The sequence below is a fragment of the Phasianus colchicus genome, chromosome 1 (assembly GCF_987193195.1).
Source record: "Phasianus colchicus chromosome 1, bPhaCol1.hap1.1, whole genome shotgun sequence".
NCBI lineage: Eukaryota > Metazoa > Chordata > Aves > Galliformes > Phasianidae > Phasianus > Phasianus colchicus.
This window is the reverse complement of record NC_143436.1, coordinates 85,153,868-85,174,572: the sequence shown is the minus strand read 5'-3', so window position 1 is coordinate 85,174,572 and position 20,705 is coordinate 85,153,868. Positions and strand designations below refer to the sequence as shown.

The 20,705-nt window shown below is 43.0% G+C and overlaps 3 protein-coding genes and 1 long non-coding RNA gene across 12 annotated transcripts in view; 3 read left to right on the top strand and 1 right to left on the bottom strand.

Moving 5' to 3' along the window:
• ZDHHC23 (zDHHC palmitoyltransferase 23) overlaps positions 1-275 on the top strand; it is a 20,584-nt gene extending 20,309 nt beyond the window's left edge. Inside the window, exon 5 of the mRNA XM_090150770.1 lies at positions 189-275. The gene's annotated coding sequence lies outside the window, so the exon portion shown is untranslated. The remainder of the gene's footprint in view (positions 1-188) is intronic.
• The window catches only part of CCDC191 (coiled-coil domain containing 191), a 20,407-nt gene extending 11,366 nt beyond the window's left edge, over positions 1-9,041 (bottom strand). For all 4 annotated transcript variants that reach the window (XR_016471282.1, XM_031613147.2, XM_090150696.1 and 1 more), the window contains exons 1-9: positions 8,928-9,041; positions 8,644-8,682; positions 8,014-8,155; positions 5,869-5,994; positions 5,186-5,364; positions 4,466-4,689; positions 3,501-3,660; positions 1,241-1,431; positions 255-504 (exon numbers count right to left, since the gene is read on the bottom strand). Coding sequence is in view for 3 of the 4 variants with exons in the window: in XM_031613147.2 (XP_031469007.2) it covers positions 255-504; positions 1,241-1,431; positions 3,501-3,660; positions 4,466-4,689; positions 5,186-5,364; positions 5,869-5,994; positions 8,014-8,155; positions 8,644-8,682; positions 8,928-9,035 (1,419 nt within the window). In the remaining variant the exon portion in view is untranslated. The remainder of the gene's footprint in view (positions 1-254; positions 505-1,240; positions 1,432-3,500; positions 3,661-4,465; positions 4,690-5,185; positions 5,365-5,868; positions 5,995-8,013; positions 8,156-8,643; positions 8,683-8,927) is intronic.
• Positions 477-1,230, top strand: LOC149919810 (uncharacterized). Its single transcript, XR_016471320.1, has 3 exons — positions 477-685; positions 794-906; positions 1,113-1,230. It is a non-coding gene; the product is annotated as an uncharacterized LOC149919810 (long non-coding RNA).
• Positions 8,995-20,705, top strand: QTRT2 (queuine tRNA-ribosyltransferase accessory subunit 2). Of its 6 annotated transcripts, XM_031613154.2 has the most exons (9): positions 8,995-9,354; positions 9,444-9,499; positions 11,905-11,981; positions 13,042-13,247; positions 14,188-14,387; positions 17,019-17,170; positions 18,700-18,820; positions 19,353-19,438; positions 19,807-19,896. In XM_031613154.2, exons 1-8 carry the CDS (start codon positions 8,995-8,997, stop codon positions 19,399-19,401), a joined length of 1,221 nt encoding a protein of 406 aa, XP_031469014.2. In that variant the 3' UTR covers positions 19,402-19,438; positions 19,807-19,896. The 6 variants fall into 6 exon arrangements, with proteins under 6 accessions (XP_031469014.2, XP_031469009.2, XP_031469008.2 ...); XM_031613149.2 differs by lacking the exon at positions 19,353-19,438 and having other exon boundaries at positions 18,703-18,820; positions 19,807-20,705; XM_031613148.2 differs by lacking the exon at positions 19,353-19,438 and having other exon boundaries at positions 19,807-20,705.

Here is a 20,705-nt window from a genome sequence, read left to right as displayed (position 1 = left end):
CGACTCACAGTACATGAAGGGTTGTTCTCTGGCAGCATAAGAAATTAGTTATTTTTAAAACTCATCCACTGTCCTTCACAGTTGCCTCTGCTCTTTAACAGCTTCCCTCCTGAACAGTTGTAGGTAGGTACTGGGAGGTCACCCTGGACAAGAAGCCTTCCTCTGAAACAGTGTGCTTTTTATTTCAGATTGCACAGAAGTACTTTGTGAATGTACTGGAATGCCAACAGACAAAATTACACACAAGACTTTACCTCATCTTGCTGCAAAACTTGATGCTGGTTTACTTTTGCTGTCTCAGACTTGCTAACCTCCAGCGTTCTGTTCAATCCACTCTTCCCCAGTGACACTGCCTCCAACAGCTGTGCCATCTTCCTCTTCGTCTCCTCTCTCTTGAGCTGCAGCTCTCGCCTTTCTGCCTCTGCTTGGCTCCAGTGCTGCCATGCCAGGAAGCAGCAGCGCAAAAGGCGCCGCTGATTATGCTCTGCAGACAGTTGGTCTTTCCTGAATGAGAAAGCATTTGTGTTATGATAGGAGTGAGGCATCTGCCAAAGCCCACCTGGAACAACTGTATCGAGTCCAGCAGGCCAGGCCATGTCATCAGGCTCCCGAGTCTTTTTGTTATTTAACTCTGAAGGCCTTCCAAGGTTGTGCTGTTTCTCCAAGGAGGAATGGGAGAGCAGAGGTAATGCCCATTACTTTGAAGTAAATCTCCCTCCCTGGCATTTTGCATTTTCCTGTCATCCTTGGGCAGCAAAATAGGTGCTAAAGAGGCATTCTGTTTTCCTGACAGCTGCAGAGAGGGGGAAGCACCAGTGCCTTGCCACACAGCCTCCCAGAGCCTGGGCAAGAACAGAATTTTCGCCTGCTGACAGGGAATTCATCCAACAGCCTCCTTAATGAAAGGTACTGGGCAAAATGATTTTGACTCTAATACCACTGAAGTAGGAGATAAGCCATATTTATTCCTGATTAATATATTTTTAATATTAGCTGGGGCCCTGAGCCAGCCAGAGTGAGATTTCCAGGAAAGATACCTAGAGAGAGAGAGTTACAGATGTGTTGAACAGTGCTCTTTTTTTTCTCTGCTTTCCTCTGCATCTGTGCCACAGGGCCTCTAGAAGACTGTAGAAGGCAATGCAGAAATTTTCTCAACAAACTGCTGTTTTCCTCCTGTTGCCTAACAACCCTCTGACCTGGAATACTTGCAGTAGGAGGAATTTCAGTGTACGGCCACTACCTGTTTTGATCTTGCAGATGAACTTCTAATTGCTGCGTCTCCTGCTCTACTTTCTGGGCCCATGTGTAGTTTCGCCATGCTCGCAGGACCTTCTGTTGGCATTTCCAGTCAGCAAGAGCTCTGGCTTTCTCCATTTTAATTCTGTGCTCCAGAATGAGTCTGAACCAAGCAGAGAAATGCCGCTGCATGCACTGCATGGGAGAGTTTAAAAAATAAATGAACAGTGACCAAGATATTGACCAACACAAATGCCAATCCTTTTTCCATCACTCCCCTTATCTGACTTTGCTTTTGAGATATTTTTTAATAATTCCCACTTCCTACAAATACCTTGAGGGTAAATGTAAATAATGCAGAACAGATGTAGTCTAATGCAAAAAGTGGGCTAAAAATATCATGGGGCTCAATGCTTTTGAGTGAAATGCTCTCAGTTCACAAAACGTAAAGGAATAAAATGGGTAAGGAATATGGAAACAATTTCTAGAAACAAGACAGATGTTTAAATATTTAGAAAATGTCAAAGATTCTGTAGGCAAGGGTGCATCTGAAAGCATTCAGCAACTAGTCCATGGATATATTTGATTTTTTTTTTAACTTAGACGAAAATCGAGATACTTCCTAGTATAGATTTATAACATGACCTAAGCTCACCTTTGTTCCAGAAGGAAGCAAAACCATTCCTCTATTGTGTAATTAGAGTCTCTGCCTCTGGGGGTGATTTACGTTGTACAGAATAGAAATTTGCTATCTAATCTCTCCATAATTCTAGCCCTGCCACTGCAGACACTGCTCATTTTGATCCTCTGAGTGGGTCAAGTCACAGGACTCAGCTGTTCCCCTTTTGTGATAATGCTTGTATTAATTGCATTCTTCTCGGTCACTGAAATCTCCAAATGGAGACTTAGAAAAAGGACAAAATGTCAATGCATTAGCTATTTCTTTCTGCTGTAAGAAAATAATCAGAATCACTATAGCTTAGCTCAGCTAAACAGTGGCTTTTCACATTATGCCAGCTCTAAATTGTTCTGCAGTTTCATTTAGGCTTATCTTCACAACTTCAATTGTGCTGGAAGGAGACTGTGTACTGCTAAACAGCAGCCAAGCTTGAAGTTGGTGCATGGGTAGATGAAGCAAGCTGGGGGATAATCACTATAAAAGCTATGGGATTCTTTGATTGTGGGAGAAAAAAATAGATGATGTTAATTATGACTGCTCTTTTAATTAAGAATGTTCCATGGTGGATGGCATTCATACCTGAACGTGGGAAAGTTTATCTCCTTTACTAAAGTATCCATATAAGATTATTCCGTACAAAAATATCTCTTGAATTGCAAGGATGTGATACAAGTAGATATTTAACCCACAGCTGGCTGCAGTATCACAAATGAGCAGGTGCATTCCTGTTCCTTTTTTAAAAGCTCTCAGGATGATGACATTGAGTAATGCAAAGGAGAATGTTGGAAATCCCCCATTTATATACCTATCTTGGTAAGACAGTGTAGTTGATTTCAGATGGAAAGCACTCCTACGGCTTAGCTACCGCTGAAGTGAATTAGTATGGCTTTTCATCCAATCACTTTCTTTAATCTCCCAATCACAGGTTGGTGGATTCAGGATTCTGGGAGACTTGTGTTTTTATTTCCCTTTGGTTTTGAGATATTTTTGAAAATAGAGTATTAACAGTCAATAACAAGGGTAAAAGAAATAGCTTCCTACTAAGGATTATTGAACTCTGCATGATTGTCCCAAGCTGCTGCAATATTGCAGAATATCCTCGTAACCCTAGTGGGAGTGGATCCTCAAAGATGCCATTACTCTAGATACAGTGGCACGCTTCAACTCTTAGAGACACAGCTCAAGTCAGCCTAAACAGTCAGTACTTCTCTTTCCTACTCCTTGTTCCTCTACTAGGGTTTTCAAGGCAATCTTTAAAGTATCTCCTCATTCCCTTTTGCACCACTACTCCCCCTCTTTTTACTTCCTTCCTGAAACTGTTTTGGATGTGACATCTTTTCCACAGTTTTAAGCAAAATCTCCCACAGGGTACACTTGAGAGCCAGATGCAGTGGGTATGGGGGATCAAGATTTCTTGCTTCTAAGTCTTACTTCTCGCCCTGGTTTTCTACTCTTCTGATATGACAAGCAGAACTTGGGAAAAGTAAAAAGAGATTTGATAACCAGGACTTTTTATTTCAATTTTGCAAAGAGTAGCTGAAGGCAGGTAGTTCAGAGCCTTAGATAAAAGGATGGTGATGCTTACTCTCTGTTTACTGGTATGAATTCTGCTCAGCAGCTCCTGAACCTTCCTCTGTTTCTCCTTTTCTTGGTCGTCTTTCTTCAGGTCCATGGGTGGTGACACATTAATAGATACCTCCTGCATTGACAGTTTCTGGCTTTTTTCTTGTTCCCTTTTCTGTTCTCTGCAAAGTGAGCAAACATTGAGATCTAATACAATGAAGAAAATACTATAGTACAGGTCTTACTCCACTTTTTGTCAATCTGACAATTGAAGAAAATGACCAGTAGCACTTAGAAAGCTATTTAACTCAGTCTTCACAGAGAACAGCGCCAGTCAAGGTTTGGGATCTCAATGATTATGCAGTCTGGAGCATTTCCAAAATAAAACATGAAGAAGAAACTAAAAAGAGCTCAAAAATGGAACCATATGAGAAGAATTAGGATGTTAGGGTTGCCTGAGTAAATAAATGGCATCTCTACAGGTCATATCTCTGTGGCAATCCAAGCTCAGCTGAAGCAAAGAACCTCTCTCTGCAGAATTCTTAGCCAAGAACGTAATTTATACTTTTACAGGAGAAGAAGTCTATTAAGGATAGGCTTTCAACATAGACTATTCTATGTAGGCCAGCATTTCATTCATTTACTTTAGTATACTGGCTTTCATGGTGTATCAAACACTAATAAGGCTGGCTATGGCTGTGAAATTGATGGAGAGAATGCACGGTATTGCAAACACACTCCTGCTTTGCGCTTCAGTCTACATAAAGGTAATGGCTGGAGCGAGTCTAACAACATCTTTAGCCCATCTTCTCTCTAATGATAAATTCTGCCACTGAAGTAACAGAGGGATAAAAGGTGTGGGGAGTGTTTGAAGAGAACTCAAAACTGTTTCCTTTGAGACCATCACTTCTCTTACGTTTACCTGAAGAAGCTAAAAAGAGTTGCTCTTCCATATGGTGCTTTCTAAGCCCTCCCCCCAGCTCTTACATTCTCCATGCTTCTGCCATAGTTTGCCTCTTCTCAGCCATTTCCTTTCGTAGCTTCACCATTTCCCTCCGGATCTCCTCCTCCTCCTTTTTTGCCTTCAGGGCCTTCCTTCTGTCCTCCTCCTGTATTTGAAGCTTGGCCTCACACAGAATGGCTTTCCTCAGAGCCTTTTCTTGTCTCTGAAGCTCTAATGCCTTCTGACGCCTCAGTCGATTTTCTTTTACCTGGAAAGGAGGATATTGGCAAAAAACAAAACAGGTGAGAAGGCCTCAAGAATATGAGCTTCAGTGCAAATAAACAGGGTGGGAAGCATGCTACGCTATCTGTAGCTGGCAGTGGTTGTTTTGAGATCACCAAAAAACTCAGTTCAAGAGAGTGGGATTAAACCAGTATTACTTGTTGGGAGCATACTCAAAAGTGAGAGTCATGTTGACTTCTCCTGTCAGTCTTCAGAATGGAGGAAAACCTGAACAGATGAAATAGTGAAAGTTCACTTGAACAGTGAAAGCTGACATGAATGCTACTATGAATGGCTAACATGCAAGCTGAAGCACAGTAACTATTCAGCTAAATCCTGGAAGAGTATTACAGTGCGTCTGCCTCCAAGTCAGGGATTTCTGTGGTCTGGGAGAGACTACCTAACAAGTGTCACTGAGCATTTACTCTAATCCTATAATCTTCAGTCTTATCCCTTTTAACTGTGCTGCTTTGCATGCACACCTGCTTGTGTCTGAGCTCCATGGTTATTCGTGGATCTGCAGGTTTTTGTTTTCCCTTGATGTCTTCAAGTCTAAGGTTTTCCACTATCTCACAATTCACAACTTCACTCTGCAAAAGATGCTGTAGGTACTCTTGGACAGAAGAACTTTCCAATTCATGTTCCAGATAGCTGTACAAGTCTGAAACGAGGAATTCAGATTATCTCAAGCTAGTCTGAAATGAATAAATCCCTGCATCAGATTACAAAGCTTAATATAATTAAAAGGATCACTTTTTCCAGACTGTGAATGCATTTCTGATGAAAGCAGACATACTGACTGCATTCCACGTATCCCAGTGAGGATTAATCTAGTATATTCCACTGAATGCACTAGAGCAATAACAACATTTTGTCCATTTTTTACTGCCTTGCCTCCAAGCATCTCAAATTGCTGTATAAATCTGTCAGGCCTTGAACATACCCACAAACAACAGAAATATAATTTCTCTTTTACAAGGGAGACATCACATGTTTATGAGGTACAATTGGGCAGCCCTAAGGCCAGCTGCTTTAAGAGCTGGGAGAGAAAAATCTTCACCCATAATGTGACTTGCAGTTGTCAGTCCGAAAGCCACGAGGCCCATCTCCCTTCCCCAGTACATCCTCTACAAATGAGCCAAGAGCTATTTTGCTGTGCTCTCACCATCAAAGCGCTTATACTTCAGAAGGCCTGTAGGATTTTCCGGGACAGAGCCAACTTCTGCTTCTCCATCACTTGTCAGCTGCAGTTGCAGTTTGGACTTAGTCCAGCTACTGAGCAGCTCTCGAGCTATCACAAAGAAAGAGATTGATGACTTTAAAAACATACAGGTAAGTGCCAACTAGCAAAACTCTTTCTCTGGGACAGTTATATCACATGCTCGGAAAACATTCTAAAATCACTGGAAGCTGATCTACGACAGAAAATGGAATAGGACTAATAATTCTGTTCTCATATTCTTGATCTATAAAAGAATAGGATGGTGGCAAACTTCTTCCCTGTCACATGGATCACAAATGAATTCTTTTGCACCTCATTTTTTCCTACAAGATTCTTTGGACATCTAGATCACCCCAGTGATCATAATACCATTTATCAAGGAGAGAAAATGCACACAAAGTAATTCATAACTCAGACAGCTTTACAGTGTTTCACCACTGCACTTGCAGGCACTTAAGATTTTTTCCATGTGTACAGCCAATGTTGTCATACATTAAATACAAAAAGAATCACTGTTGGGACAAATATTTGCTCTAAGTGTACAGGTTAACCTTTGCAAATACCACAGCTCCAGTAACATCTGTTAAGTCTAGATTAAAAATCTGTCATGTGGCAAGCTTCAGCAGGGACTGTCTTTACTCAGAAGATTGCAACTTAACTACAGGGATGCATCCATGATGGATTTGCTGTTCCTCACTGAGATGCCAAATGCACAATGGGTATAAAGCTCTTCTGCAGACTTTATTTGCATCTCCATTCCTGTGGGAAAAAATCTAAAACATCCTTTTTTCAGAATTCCTAGTCAAAGTAAGGACAGTTAATGTGAGTGCTGCCTCAACAAGCCACCTGTTCTCACTGCATGGGTGGCTGGGCTGTCCCTGAAGCAGAACACAGTAAACCACAAGGCATCAGGAGCAGTTGCATTAGTGAAACTGTGGTGAGGATGGGCAAAGGGCAGGAATCTTGCCAGCTGCTGCAGTGTAAGTCACACTTATAACAGGCGTGTAAAAGGAGGAAGCAGATGCTCTAAATCTCTAGTTCTAACTCAAAATGGTGATATTCCAAGCAAACCTTTCTCATTCAAAGGCAAAAATGCTTTTTTAGACTTTCTTAAAAAATAACTTTCTTTTTTTAAAGAAAAAATAAATCCTATGTTTATTGTCCTTCAAATCACTTTTGTTTTCTCTTATAATCTATCATTCCAGCTCAGGAACAAGGAAGTATATCTGATATGAGAAAGAAGAGAGAAAAACTGCTTATCACTCAGAGGAGTTTTTTTTTTTGACTGGGAAATATAAGCTTCTCATAACCAGAGTAAATGAGTTCAGCACTTTACTTTTTTTTGTATTTTTCTTTGCAAAGTGAGATACATGTAGATAATACTGTTAATTACTCTAATAACAGACTCTAGATAAATGGCTTTCAGTTGTGCTTGGAACAATCCTGTGAGGTTGGTAGCTATTTTAAAAAATAAAAAACCTAGCAAAATGAGCATAGAGGGACGAATAAAGAAACAGGAGGAAAGCAAGATCACTACCAGCTCTTTACACTGCAGATATATTTCCACTATTGATGGGAAATCATTTTATAATGTACCACAGTTTTAATTTTAAATGTCAGTAAGCACTTGTGGCTGCAGACATTGCAAAGGGAGTGTTTAGTTAGTTAATTAGTAAGCAAAATGCTTCATGGGAATTAAAGCAAGCCCACACAATTATTCATAGATGTGGAAGTTACACAGGGCCAATCCATTTTCACATTTGGCCTGCTGTCAAGAATATGCCAGCTAAGTTCATCCAGTTTCCTGTGGGCCAGTAACTTGTATTCAACCAGATCTTCAAAGGCAGCATTCATCCCTGTCTCGATCTGAAAATTCCAGGAGGTGGAGAGTTCATCACTCTTCTAAGTCTGCTAACTGAACTATGTTAAACTCTACCAAATTATTCTTTTGTGCCTTTTTTCCTTAGATGAAAGGTTCAGATCTTTACTGTTAACTGTTTCTTTGGTCGACAGCTTTCTAGCAGTCTGTCCACACCAGAGCAGGGTGCTGGATCAAGAGGGGTTCATCCTAGGCAGCATATGGCTCACCTTCCATACAGGCCTCATCGTGCTCTTGCAGCTGTTCCACCGTTTCCAGCCTCACTGCAGTATCACAAAGCCCTTGCGGGTACCTCGGCTTTCGAAGGGAAAAAGCTTCAGAAACAGCATACTCAGAGGCTTGCTCCACTCTCTTTAAATTAAAGAAAGGCGAACATTTCTAAGGGTTGATGTATATTCATCAAGAGAGAACAAGCATCAGCGGGACTGTCACACAAGGCAGTGTGGCCGTTAAAAGGAAGAGATTTCTTTTGAAACACGTTTCTCCAGCTGCTCTTGATTGAGTGCAGACATTTCACTCAGAAATGATTAAGCGCCAAGCGCTCATTTGGCAATTACCGCCAATCACAGCCATTGGAGAATGCGCTGGGGGAATGCAAACGCCCAGCCCCCTGGGGGTCGAACGAGGACTCGCTGTGTTACCGCCCTGCAACCAGCAGCGAAACTTTTGTCACAGCCAGTACCGGCCAGGAAGAATTCACACAATCCTCCTCGGCATCAGGTGGCCACAGAAAGGCTCCAGGTGCCACTTCTACCTGTGCCTGACCCACAGCTCCGCATGGAGCCGGGGCGACCCCACTTAAGGTTGAGCTCCCGCGGAAGGCAGCCGAGTTACTGCACCTTCATCCAGTATTCCGCGCTGTCGGAGTCAAACCTGGCCTGGGAACAAGATAAAACAAACCTTAAAGTCATCAAACTACGAAGCGCGTCACCCGCCCACCACGAGCACTGACCCCGCCCCGCCCGTTAGAATCGTTGGCGCAGCCTCTCGGCCACCCGGCGCCATGGCGCCCCCCGGCGGTCCCCGCGCCGCTCCCCGCTCTGATTAGCCGCCGTCGTTCCAACGCGCTCCGCCCCGGCTCGGCGGCGGCGGCCGCCCGGCGGCGACGTCCGCTGCCCATTACCTGCGGGCCGGTCGGGGCAGCCAGGCGCCGCCAGCGGAACAGCCGCGACCTCCGTCCCGCCGGCGCCATGGCCGCCCGCCGGCCCACAGTGCTCCGCGGCGCCGCCATGGCAACTCGGCGCCCGCCCGCCGTCGCTCGCCGATGCCGTAGCGGGAGGCGATTGGGGGAGAGCGGGGGAAGCGGCGAGGCTCGCGTCTTCCTTCCTCCGTCCGCCGGCCGCGGCTCTCGGCATGCGGGTGAAGCTGTGCGGGGCGGCGGGCGGGCGGCTGGGCACGCTGGCGGGGCTGGGCCGGAGCGGGACGGCCGCCTTGGCGCTGCCCGGCTGCCTGCTGTACACGCGGACCGGCACGGCGCCGCACCTCACCCGCGACACGCTGCGCGAGGTCGGCGGCGTGCCTGCCGTGGCACAGCTCACGCTGCCCACCATGTGAGTAACGGCGGCGGGACGCGCGGCTCCGCGCCTGCCTCTGCCGCAGCGCCCTGCGTTGCCTAATGCGTCTCTGTGTCTGGCTGCAGGGCCGAGCTGCACGACGTCCTGGAGGAGTACAAGGAGGGAGCGGCGAAGTTTATAGGTAAAGTGCGGGTGTTTGCTGCTTACAGCAGCCGGGAGCTTGGAGTCCGCGTGGACGAGGAAGTAGGAACGATACGAATGTGTGTGAGAAGGCAGCAGTATGACACAAGCTTGTCCGCTGTGATAAACTGCTGTCAGCAGCAGGCGAGGGGAAATGCCCGATAGCCGACCTTTTGAATCCTGGAATCATTAAGTTTGGAGAAGACCAGAAAGATCACCTAGTTCAGCTGTCAGCCTGTCCCCGCCGTGCCCACTAAAACATCTCTCAATGCCACATCTACACGGCTCTTGAACACCTCCAGGGACGGTCACTCCACCACCTCCCTGGGCAGCCTGTGCCACCGCCTCACCACTCCTCAAAAGTTTCCTCATATCCAGCCCGAGCCAGTCCTGGTGCAACTTGAGGCCATTCTCCCATCATATCGCTAGTTACCTGGGTGAAGAAAAATAGATGGAACCAATTAGAAACTGCAGAGAGGGAAAGTTCAGTAAACAGCGGCATGTAAATACTCAGGGGTGCACTTGCTTTATGGAGGCTTGCCAGGCTTCTAGTTCAGCTTTTGGAAATGGAAGCTTTCATGTGAATTCCGACCTTGTGTGCTTACGAGCCACATGTACAGACCCAGTCCCTAATGAGGGACAATGCATGTTTGGAGAGAGATGGATCTAACTGGTGTGTCTTTAGATGTGAACACCTAGGTGCAGGCTTTCCACATTTATGCTTTTTCTCAGTCAAAGTGAATCTAAGGAGGACTTAAAATATTTTGTTATCAACAGTATGGCCAGAAATCCATCAAACAGAGCACAACTTTTTCCTCCCCTAGCCTTTGCAGAAGAATTTTTAACACTGACTTGAATAAGCTCAAATCAAAATTTGCGACTAGAACTGAAAGAAAAGTTACAGTAGCCCCTGTCAGTGGGGGGGCTACAAAAGGATCTTGCTAAGTACAATGTCTAACTAGTCATGTGAAGAGAACATTGCCTTGAAGATAACCTCCTACAACTGTCTAAATGATTCTCTGAAAGTATCCATCTTCTAATAAACACGTTTTTTGGTTATCGTAATGCAGTTGGTTTCATTTAAGCCAACAGAAAGTCTTAATCAAGCATGAAAAATAATTAAGGAAGAAAATTTTAAAATCTTCATCCAGTATGAGAAACAGACAAAACACCCTACCCTCTGTAGTTTTTATCAGTCCTTGTACTCTATTATTGGAGCAGTTCATGAATGAAACCTTTAGCTTGGTGCTAAGAGTGAGCAAAGCCGTGGTTTGCGTGTGTGCAACAGTCCTAGGTTTTTTCCCTGTCAGTCATTAGGGACTGGTAAAGGACTGCCCACATGCAGTGCATCACCAAGATCACTAATTTGGGGTTCAGGTAATGTAGGAACCTGAGAGTGCAGTGAAAGCGGAGTTGGTATCTTGAATGAACATTTGTATTCATAGTCAGTATTTCTATTTGGGGAGGTAGCTCAAAGAATGGTAGGATGGTCAGCCAGGTCAACAGGCTTATAGGGATGCTTTGTCCAGGTATCTAAGGCTATAATGGCTATGTGGTAAATCCTGCTGAAGTGGTGGAATGTCTATTTAGTTTCAGTAACATTGACAGTTGTTAAGATAGAAATCTATTGAACAGAGTTTGTTTGTTTAAAAAAAAAAAAAAAAAAGTACTTCAAGATTTTGAACATATTTATTTCATTACATAAGCAAAGCTTTGGCTTGGATTTCCAAACGAGATTTACATGCAGCTTTTGATAATTGCCTTGGGACTGCTTATTCCATCAAGAAAAATTGTAAGTCCCTTCTATCTTAAACTTCTTGGAGACTTTTACCAATTTCAGTGCCTGTCTGTGAAGAGAAAACCATGGCGTTGAGACATACGAACTTTATGTATGACATTAGAAACCTCTGGTCTAGCAGAGATGAGGCTCTCATTTCTATAGTTGATCTCCCACAATATGTTGTCTTTTCTTTACAGTATTAGGCTTGAGGCTGTTACTCTGTTCAGATTTTCAGATGTCTCCCAGTGTACCTGTCAAGTGAGGTGGCTACTGTGTCTGGCAAATTTTAGTAGTGGGTGTGTTAATCAAGAATAATTAAAAAAAAAAAATCTAAGAGGCTATGCAGCTTGCAGAAACAATGGCTGTTGTTTCTTGTTTCATCCCAGTACTGTGCTCTGTTCCCTGCAGCTGGTAGAGCTGAGGAAGAAGTCTGGCTACCTTCTTTGGTACTGAGAGATTAATTGAGCAATATTTTTCTTTATCTGTCCCGTAGAAGAACTGCAGAGGAGGATTTGTGAGATTGTTTGTGGGAGGAAAACATATTCCATTTTGCAAATTCACACACCATCCCTTTACATTAGCCTTGTTTTGGTTCACGAAGCTCTGCTCTGTTGCTTTGCTCCCAGGTATGCCAGATACAGTGCTGTACTGCTCCCTTCAAGATCCAGTTGCTCCCTGTCCTTCTGGCTACAACACCAACAAGGTACAGTAACTGTAAAGGTTGAAAGAATCCACTTAAAGTTCCCAAACAAGAGCTGCCAGTCTGTCCCAACATCTGTATGGGTGTGTCTGGAAAGCAACAAGATGGAGTTCATGCACTATGTAGAAAAAGAACTCTCTGTAGTAAGAAAAGTGTCACTTGCATGCTCATACCTCCAGCTAAATAAATCTGGGTATTTTCTTACTGGAAGTGTCTTTCCTGAACAGTTAAGTGATGATTCAGATAGGACAGAGATCTCTGGAATCTTGTGCTGTTGTGTTAGTATGGCAGTATAGGAAAAAACATGCATTTTGGCTTAAGTGCTGAACAGGCTTGCAGTGATGCCACTGATTAGCAGTAAACCTGCAATCCTGTCTTTGTAGTTGTAGTCTGATACAAACCCACAAAGGGAAAGAACATAATATTTCTGCAGGAAGAGATGTCAGTAACCCAGGACTCTTGTGAGCCTTTGCCAGTTCCATCCTAGAGATGTGCCAATTTCCCACTCAGTGCATATGGTTTGTGCTGGTTGCTGTGGCACTGGCCTGTAGGGACAATTCCTGGTACCTGCTTAGATATGGTCAGTTCTGGATCCTGCTTGGATATGAAAACTTACCATGAATGGCAGGATAAGCTTCACCATGTAGTTTTTTGCACTGCATATTCTTTGCTGTTGGGAAGCAGCCTGAGTCCTCTCCTGTGCAGGAAAGGAATTACCTAAATCTATAATTCTTTTCATATTTTTTTTTTTTCCAATTCTGCCACTAATTTGAGTGATAAAGCCAGCTGTTCCATCTCAGAGACTTCCAAACACCTTGAGAAGTTGCTGTGCTGCATGTGTTTGATGGTTTTATGAAAGAGTATCCTGGAAATCTCAACTTAGTCATTTGTCATTCACTCATTGGGTGTCAAGGGCAACTGAATGTCTGAGCCATGCTACTCTAGAACTTATCCCTTCAGTGTCTTTCCAGTATCTGATGTCTCACCAGACTTCTCTCCTTTGACACTTGAGATCTGTTAACCTTTGCATGGTCTTTTATCCCTATTTTTTCTTGGCAGACAGTGTCCCTATGGGGTAGCTCAGGACGCATGGAAATGACAGCTTCCAAGTTCATGGACATACAGCGGGCTATCCAGCCAGACTGGTTCCAGTGCATTGCTGATGGAGACACTATTTCTGGAGAAGTTTCTAAAAAAAGGGCCAAGAAGTCTGTGGACAGATCGCTTTCCTTCCTGGATACATGCCTTCAGCTGCTGGAAAAGGCACCGGTAAGGTCTCAAAGATGTCAAGACTGTAGCACTGCAGCTGCTTTTTGGCCTGTGCTGCAATGCGGGCCAGTTCCAGGATGTGATTTAGTAGGAGATCTTATCACATGTACATATCAGAGGATGTGCAGGTGACGGTCCTGGAGGAGGTAAGATCAGTAGCACTAGGATTTCCTTCTGCCTTTCTCATCTCTTAATAACTTGTCTCCAGCTACAGAACAACAATTTCTACTAGTTTGAGAGAATTCTATTTTTTATATTATTCTGCTTTTGGACTGTAGTGCATTTCTTTTCAATTTCCTTCATGCTATGTACACTGCCAAAGTAGGATCTTCTCACTCAGATTGAGACAAGTCTTTTTTTTCTCTGAAATCTGTTCAATTCCAGGTGAAGGAGGACTTGGCAGAATTTGCCAGTTTTATCATTTATTTTCTCCAGATGGTTTAAAACTTCCTTCCCTTTTGATGAAAGGGAACAAATTATCCAGGTGTGCATTACAAAGGAAAGTGGCTGCAGGAACCAATACTGACATCCCCTGAAGGGCAATAGAATGTGAGCTCTGTTGTCTGACAGCCAAGATGGTTGAACATACTTTGTATTCTGCACTGCCATGGAGTGCTGAGGAGACACCTACAAAAAGCTGTGTACAAAGATCGTCTGTTGTTATTACTTTCTGCGGGGAGGCGTAAGAACGGCTCTGAAATTCTCAGTGAGTTAATGTTGAGGCTGGAAACAGAATTTTTTCTCTCCTAATCCCTTTCTACCTCCCAGTTGGACTTCACAGTGTCGTTTGAGGGTTCATCTTACATAGGATGAATCACTGTGGCTCTTCCAAGTTCCTGTGAATGCATAGTTTAGGTAGCAAGCATCTGTAGTCTGTGCTGTGAGATCTTGCATGTCCTTGGCAGAACTCTCTAACACTTGTAGCTTTCTTCTGGGCCAGGAACTACAAGGAAGTGTAATGTTTGGGACAATTGAAGGTGGAGATGTCTTGGAAGAGAGGCTCAGATCAGCCAGAGAGACTGCCAAGAGACCTGTGGGTGGCTTTCTGTTAGATGGCTTCCAGGGACATGCCATGGCAAAGGAGACCAAATTGAACCTGATTTCTTCTGTGACAGCAGAGCTGCCAGAGGATAAACCAAGGTAAGTTATATGGGTGACATCCCAAGAAGTTCACCCATCTTTTTACAAGGCTGCTGTGCAATATCACTGTGAGAAATAGTCACTGTCTTGCACAGTGCTGTGTGTGTGTGCCAGGCCACTGTCAGACTGCAGACTTCAACTGCTGTTTCAATTTTTAGTTGCAACTGACACCAAGCTGTGCTCACGTTCTAGATAAGAGCATTCCCCGCATTTAGAGAGTAGTCAAATTTGAGTTCAGGGCTTCTTTGCTTTCTTGAGGAAAAATTAAAGATGGGATATGTCTAGGCTATTGTCTGAACTTGTTTGCATTTGGCCTCTGAGGCCGTGGTTTACTGTAGGTTCAGCTAGAACAAAAATTATCAACTTATTCTACAGGGACCTCTTCTAAGAAAAAAGGTCAGGTTTGCAGTTCTATACAGGCTAAGCTGGAGAAGAGTAGAGAGGGGTGCTGACAGAATCAGTTAAGTGCTTACATGACCAGCAGGCTCTGACCTAGTACCTGAGGTGCTGAGCCTGTAAATTACCAGAGCTCGTTCAGCCTGGCCAAAACTAATTGCATTCTCTGGATTGGCATAGTGTGAGAACTGTAGTATATTCTATGTGGTTGGTTATGCCCATCTGATTGATCCATGTCAGTGTCTACACAATAGTTTCAGCATTCTTGACTCTTCCCAATCACTAACAGTGACTAAAGGCTTCCAGAAAAGATGTGCTAATACTTACTCATGGTTCAAATGTGGAGGGATTTCTTAGAACTGTGTTGAGTTTGCTAACTTTTGTATGAGTTCTGGGTTGTTTCTCTCTTGCTGCTGCTCTTGTATGGGGGCTTCTTTCATCATTTCCTGAAGGGAATGACAAGGGCCCTTTAGTTTTTCTGTAGCTGTGGTGTCCTCTGCTATCTGAGCATACGTTTGAACAGGTGGTGTTCAAAAGAAAGGAAAATGTGAAAGTGTTGTCTGGTGCTGCAGCTTGTTCATGCTAAGGGGTGCCCAGGGTTTGAATTTCCCTGACAATTAGAAGCCTTGCTGTGTTGCTGCCATCTTGTCTGGTTTAACTACTTAAAAAGATCCCCTGAGAGCATTAAGTCCAATCTGCTCAGGTAACCTCAGTGGCTACCAGAGCATCTGTCTCATCTGTCAAATAGTTTGCTTGTCTGAGTAAGACAAGTATTTGTGACCCCTATGTAAAAAGAAAGCTGGTTAGCCTTAGGGGTCTTGTAAGTACCTTGAATGAGTGTCAGACAGTCCTGCTTTCACCCTTGCTGTTCTGGCTGGAGAAGCTGTTTTGCAGCTGTGTTCCACTCCAATGTGAAATTCTCCAGAAGCCAAACAGTCTCACCCTCACCTGAGAAGGAACTGCTTTTTGTGTCAGTGAAATGATCTTATGAATGTGATCTTTAGGATCCTTTCAGGAACCTAAGGTTGTAGAAATCTCTTATTCTTTTTTTCTAGTAGGGGTGGAACCCTTGCAAGAACAAACTTTTGTTCTTAACTGTATAAAGTTAAATTCTAGCAAGGGTTTTGATCACACATGCAGAACTACTGCTTTAACTACTGAACGTTATTTTCTCCCTTTCGTAAGAGCCTGAAGCAGAAAACGCTCCCGCAGTAAATCTTTCCCCATCCATATTCTTTGCTCATCAATTTAATTCAAGTACTTAGAAAAGTGACTAAAAATGGCACCTTGTGACTTCGTTTATCAGCCCCTGTGTATTTTTCTAATTATCTGTTTAGATCACTGCCCTACATTAGCTTTTACTGCCGTCAGCCCAGCCATGCACCTGCAGGAGAGCAGGAACCACTCTGTTCTCCTCTGCTTCACCAGCCCTCAAGGAAGCTGCCAGCTAAATTTGGCTAACAGCAGGATTCCTATTACCACTGATGGCAATCCAGCTGGGCTGTTCCTGGCTCATACTGTATCCCAGTGGATGTTACAGCCCAATTTTTTGACCAAGTCATTTGTTTGGGTGAATCAGAGACATTTATAGAATAAAGGGTATCAGTGAGGGTGAAAAGGCAGGCTTGACTAAGAAGAGCGTGGAGAGGTAGGAAGAAAAAAGCAAGGAACTTCTTTCTATTTCTGATTACATTTCTCCTCAGTGCATTTTGCTAAAGGCAGTCCTTCAAATGCTAGAGAACTGTATACTGCTAGAAACATCTACTGCTGTTTCTGCTGGTCTAGGCCAAGTCCTTTCAGACTGTCTCCTCAGCAGTTACCAAGTAAAGAGGTCAGTGTATCTGGTACTGGTAGTTATTTAGGGCAGAAATATGACTAAGGAAAATATCTGTTCTAAAACACAGCTGTTGGGTGAATTTTGTAAATGTATTTGTGAGTGTGAGAGAAACTAAATCACTTCAAACATGAGCGGAATGAGATTTTTCTTGGTAAATGAGTGATTGTGCTGTCTTCCGAATGGCAAAGGAGGAAAAGCCTGTTGTGTACCAGATTGGCTAGGGATGTGAAAATAGAATTGTGCAGAGCTTGGAGTGATAGACTGTTGTACGCACTTGACTTGTGTTTAGCAGTTCCAGGGTTAACCTACATGCATCCCACATGCCTCTTTTCCTTGAGGTATCTGTTTGCTTCTGCTTGGGATATTCTAAAATTTATCTTCTTATGCATCTCTTACAGAATCATTCATGGTGTGGGCAAACCAGATGAGGTGCTTGAGTGCATTGAAAGGGGAGTGGACATCTTTGAGAGCTTCTTTCCCTTCCAGGTGACAGAGCGAGGCTGTGCCTTGGTGTTTGGCTATGATTACCATTCAGATCCCAAAGCAGCAGGTAGGCTGCCGTATCAGCTGGTAGTGTGGCAAGCATAACTCATGCTTTGAAAGAATCTGTGTTTGAGGGTTCTTTTGTCCTTGATTTAATTGCAACAACCACTGGAAAACCTGCATTTCAACTATCCATTGTTGCTTTTGAAAGTGGTCTGTTTTGGTGTGAAACTTATTGAGGGGAACATGAAATCTCAGCCAAAATTTGAATGTCTGGTTAGGTAAAATGTGTTTAATGATTTCTCTAACACTGAATAGTTGTTTCTGTAGACTGAACTGTGTATCTGTCCTCTGTTTGACACCATTTAAATTTTTTCTGTTAGTGCTATCAGTGCAGGCTGGGCAAATTTATATGGAGTTCTACTATGATACTCAATTTCTACATTTAACTGAATATGTGTTTGTTTGTTTTTAGTATATGTTTTGAAGTCCTTTTCCTTTATAGCTGACCAAAGTTAGGGATGCTGTTTCTCTGGGTAACTTTCCTCTCAGTTTGTGCATTCATATGAGAACAGAGCCAAATATGTTCATAATGCATTACCTCACTGGGCTGTGAGAGGGGAGCAAGCATAGCAACCATTAAAGCATCTGTTAAACATCCTTCAAGCAGTTGTCTTGTTTTGGACTCGGTAAATGTTTTTAATATGGAAAAAAAAACATTTTACATTTTTCTTCCTAGGTGGAACTTTGTTTCTTTTCATGCCTGGATAATTCAAAACCAGATAAATAAAACAGAACATCTTGTTTCCTTCTGCTTGCTGTCATTTTTTTTTTTAAACCCTTCTCTTTGTTTGTTGTTGTTTACCTCATCTCATCTTATTATTAAACCAAAAGAAATTATGGGTAGGAATAACCTCTTTGTTCTGTTCCTATGCAACACTCACTAGATGTGGATTGTGCAAAAAATAATATTATTGATGTTTCCAGAAACATCTCTTGCTCAACAACAGAAATGCCAACCTACAAAATTATGGGGTGGTTTTTATTTTTAAGGTAGACTACTGAATATACACATATGGAGTCTACATCTCCTGCGTCAGTGCTATCAGCTTCTTTTATTTCAATTGTTCAAGAAAAAAAAAATCTAAATCTTTGCGTTGGACGACAGAATGGAAAGTAGAATGATTGAATGCAGATCAGTAGCCTGTTTATTCCAACAAAATCCCAATAAAATCAATTTGTTCAGGTGACTGCATTCTAGTCAGCATGCTGTTCAGACTGGAAATATTTTATTAAGAATTCAGTTCAGCAGAGCAGCAAAAAGTTGTGCTGTTATTTCAGCTCTAACTCTTCATTAAGTCTGATAGATGAGTTTTCACTTGTCTCTTGCTGTTTTAATCTAAAATTCTATTTTTGTTAACTAACCTATGATAATTAAAGAAAAATGGTTGCTTATCATAGGAAGGAAGTGGAAACTTGTGGCAAGAGTTTTTTCTTTTGGCAAGAGAGTGGCAGAAATACTCTAATGTAGGATATTACAACCCTTCCTGTGCCCTTGCTGACTTGATAAAATGCTGTTGTCTTTTCGTTTCATAGCAGTTTTAAAACAAGATGGGGCCCAGGACCTGGAGAAAAATGGTACTGAAGAAGACAAGGAGGAGGTTGTCAAAGCTGACCCAGAAATGACACCATTTGAGATATTTCTGAAGGAGAAAAGGTATTTGTGTTTGTGAGGAAAGAACCTGCAGCTGTACCAGAAAATACTATGGTTTTTGTCCTCTGTATTTGTCCTCTATATTTTCATGTGGTTAGTAGCTGTATGGGAAACTTCATAAAACACAAAACCATTGAAGGAAGTAAAGTAGACCTAGACATTGAATTAAGTGTCAGGTAGTGATTGTAGCTTGATATACAGAGCAGCATATGGCTGAAAGTGCTATCGTTTCCCTGATCTAAAGCCAGAGATTTTCAGATTGCTTATCGAGCAGAAATACTGTGGCCACAGCAATGTTCCAGCTGGAAAACTAGTTTGACAAAAGCTGCCTGAGGATCATTTTGTTCTTCTGTGTCTAACTAACTTGAGTCATTTTCAGAAGGTATACATAGGTTGCTCCAAAAGTAATGCCTCCTATTTATTTTCATGGAAACTACAACAGATACAGGAAGCAGAATAACACTGATACAGCAAATTCTCAGCTATGAAACACTATTTTTCAACTGTTTTTTTTTGTTTGTTTGTTTTTTTACAGTTTATTAGTCAACTGTGTTGATTTGTTCCATTCTCTCCCCGCTTTGTGAGCACAGTGCATCTCACAGTAGCAGGGAATACTATTCTGTGAGTGAGTCTTTGTTTCTGGTAGCTTCCTTCTTTGTAGACTGATAGCTGACAAGTCTTGAGCTGCAGCTTTTCTGTGAGGGAGGGTGCAGATAAGCCTTCTTGCTGCTGTTAGTGGTGATGCAGTCAAAATTATGCAGTCAAAATTATCTTCTGACTTAATTGTGTGGCTTCTTGGCTCCACGGTGAGTTCATGAATGCTCTTAAGAGTCCTTTGTGCTGGGCTTAGATGCAAAGCATCTTAAAGAAACTAGATTCCAGCCCTCAGGGCTCAGGTCCCTGTAGAGGCCATAGAGTAACTAGATAGTTTTTGTTACCTGAGTGGGTCTTCTTACTTTTGATGTAACCAAATGTGTCTTCCTCCTTAGATACTATGATGACTTTCGTCCTTTGCTGGAAGGATGTACCTGTTACTGTTGTCAGAGGCACACTCGCGCATACCTCCATCACCTCCTTGTGAGCAATGAGCTTCTGGCTGGTGTCCTGCTCATGATGCACAACTTTCAGCACTACTTCAGCTTCTTCAGCACCATACGAGATGCTTTAAGAGATGACAAATTGGATCAGCTGAAAAAGCTCATCTTCAGTCAGGCACTGCAAGGCCCAGAAAATGCAAAGATAGACCAGTGAGTTCAGAGAAAATAGAGGAGGTCACAGCTTACATCCTTACCCACTGGGACTGTTGAAACTTCACTGCTAGCAGAATGACCTGTTAGGTTCTAAAATGCCTCCTTTCCTGGAGGAACTGTAAAGGGATGCTTTAAGATCTCACTTCCAGGCAGGGAAGGAAGATGTTACTCAAACATCCCTTGAGGTTAATTGGCTTGGTGCATTCTCAGGTTATAGAATAGCCTGAACAGCTCATAAAACCAATACAGACAGCTTTGTTTTCAGTTATTTGTTGGTGGCTTTCCATGTGGGAGAACTCTGAGTGGAAGCTCAGCAGCTGTTTGGGTCTTCTGCCCCTTTTCCCCCAAAAATGCTAGTGATGCGGTTGTCCCTTCATGCAGCTCCTTGTGAGATCCTGCCCCAGCCTACCACACTGCTCCTTGTGAACACTGCCAGCATCCATGTCCCCAAGAAGAAGTGGTTGGAAGTGCTGCTCTATTTAGTGGCACAAAGACACCATACCCATACTTCTGTTACTCTGCAGTGCAGAATGTTCTCTGGGCTCTCCACTTCAGCCCTTTTTACTCTGTATCCTTTACATCTGTATGGATTAATATGCCAGTAAAGGACTGAAATTTAAATGATCACGTACCATTCT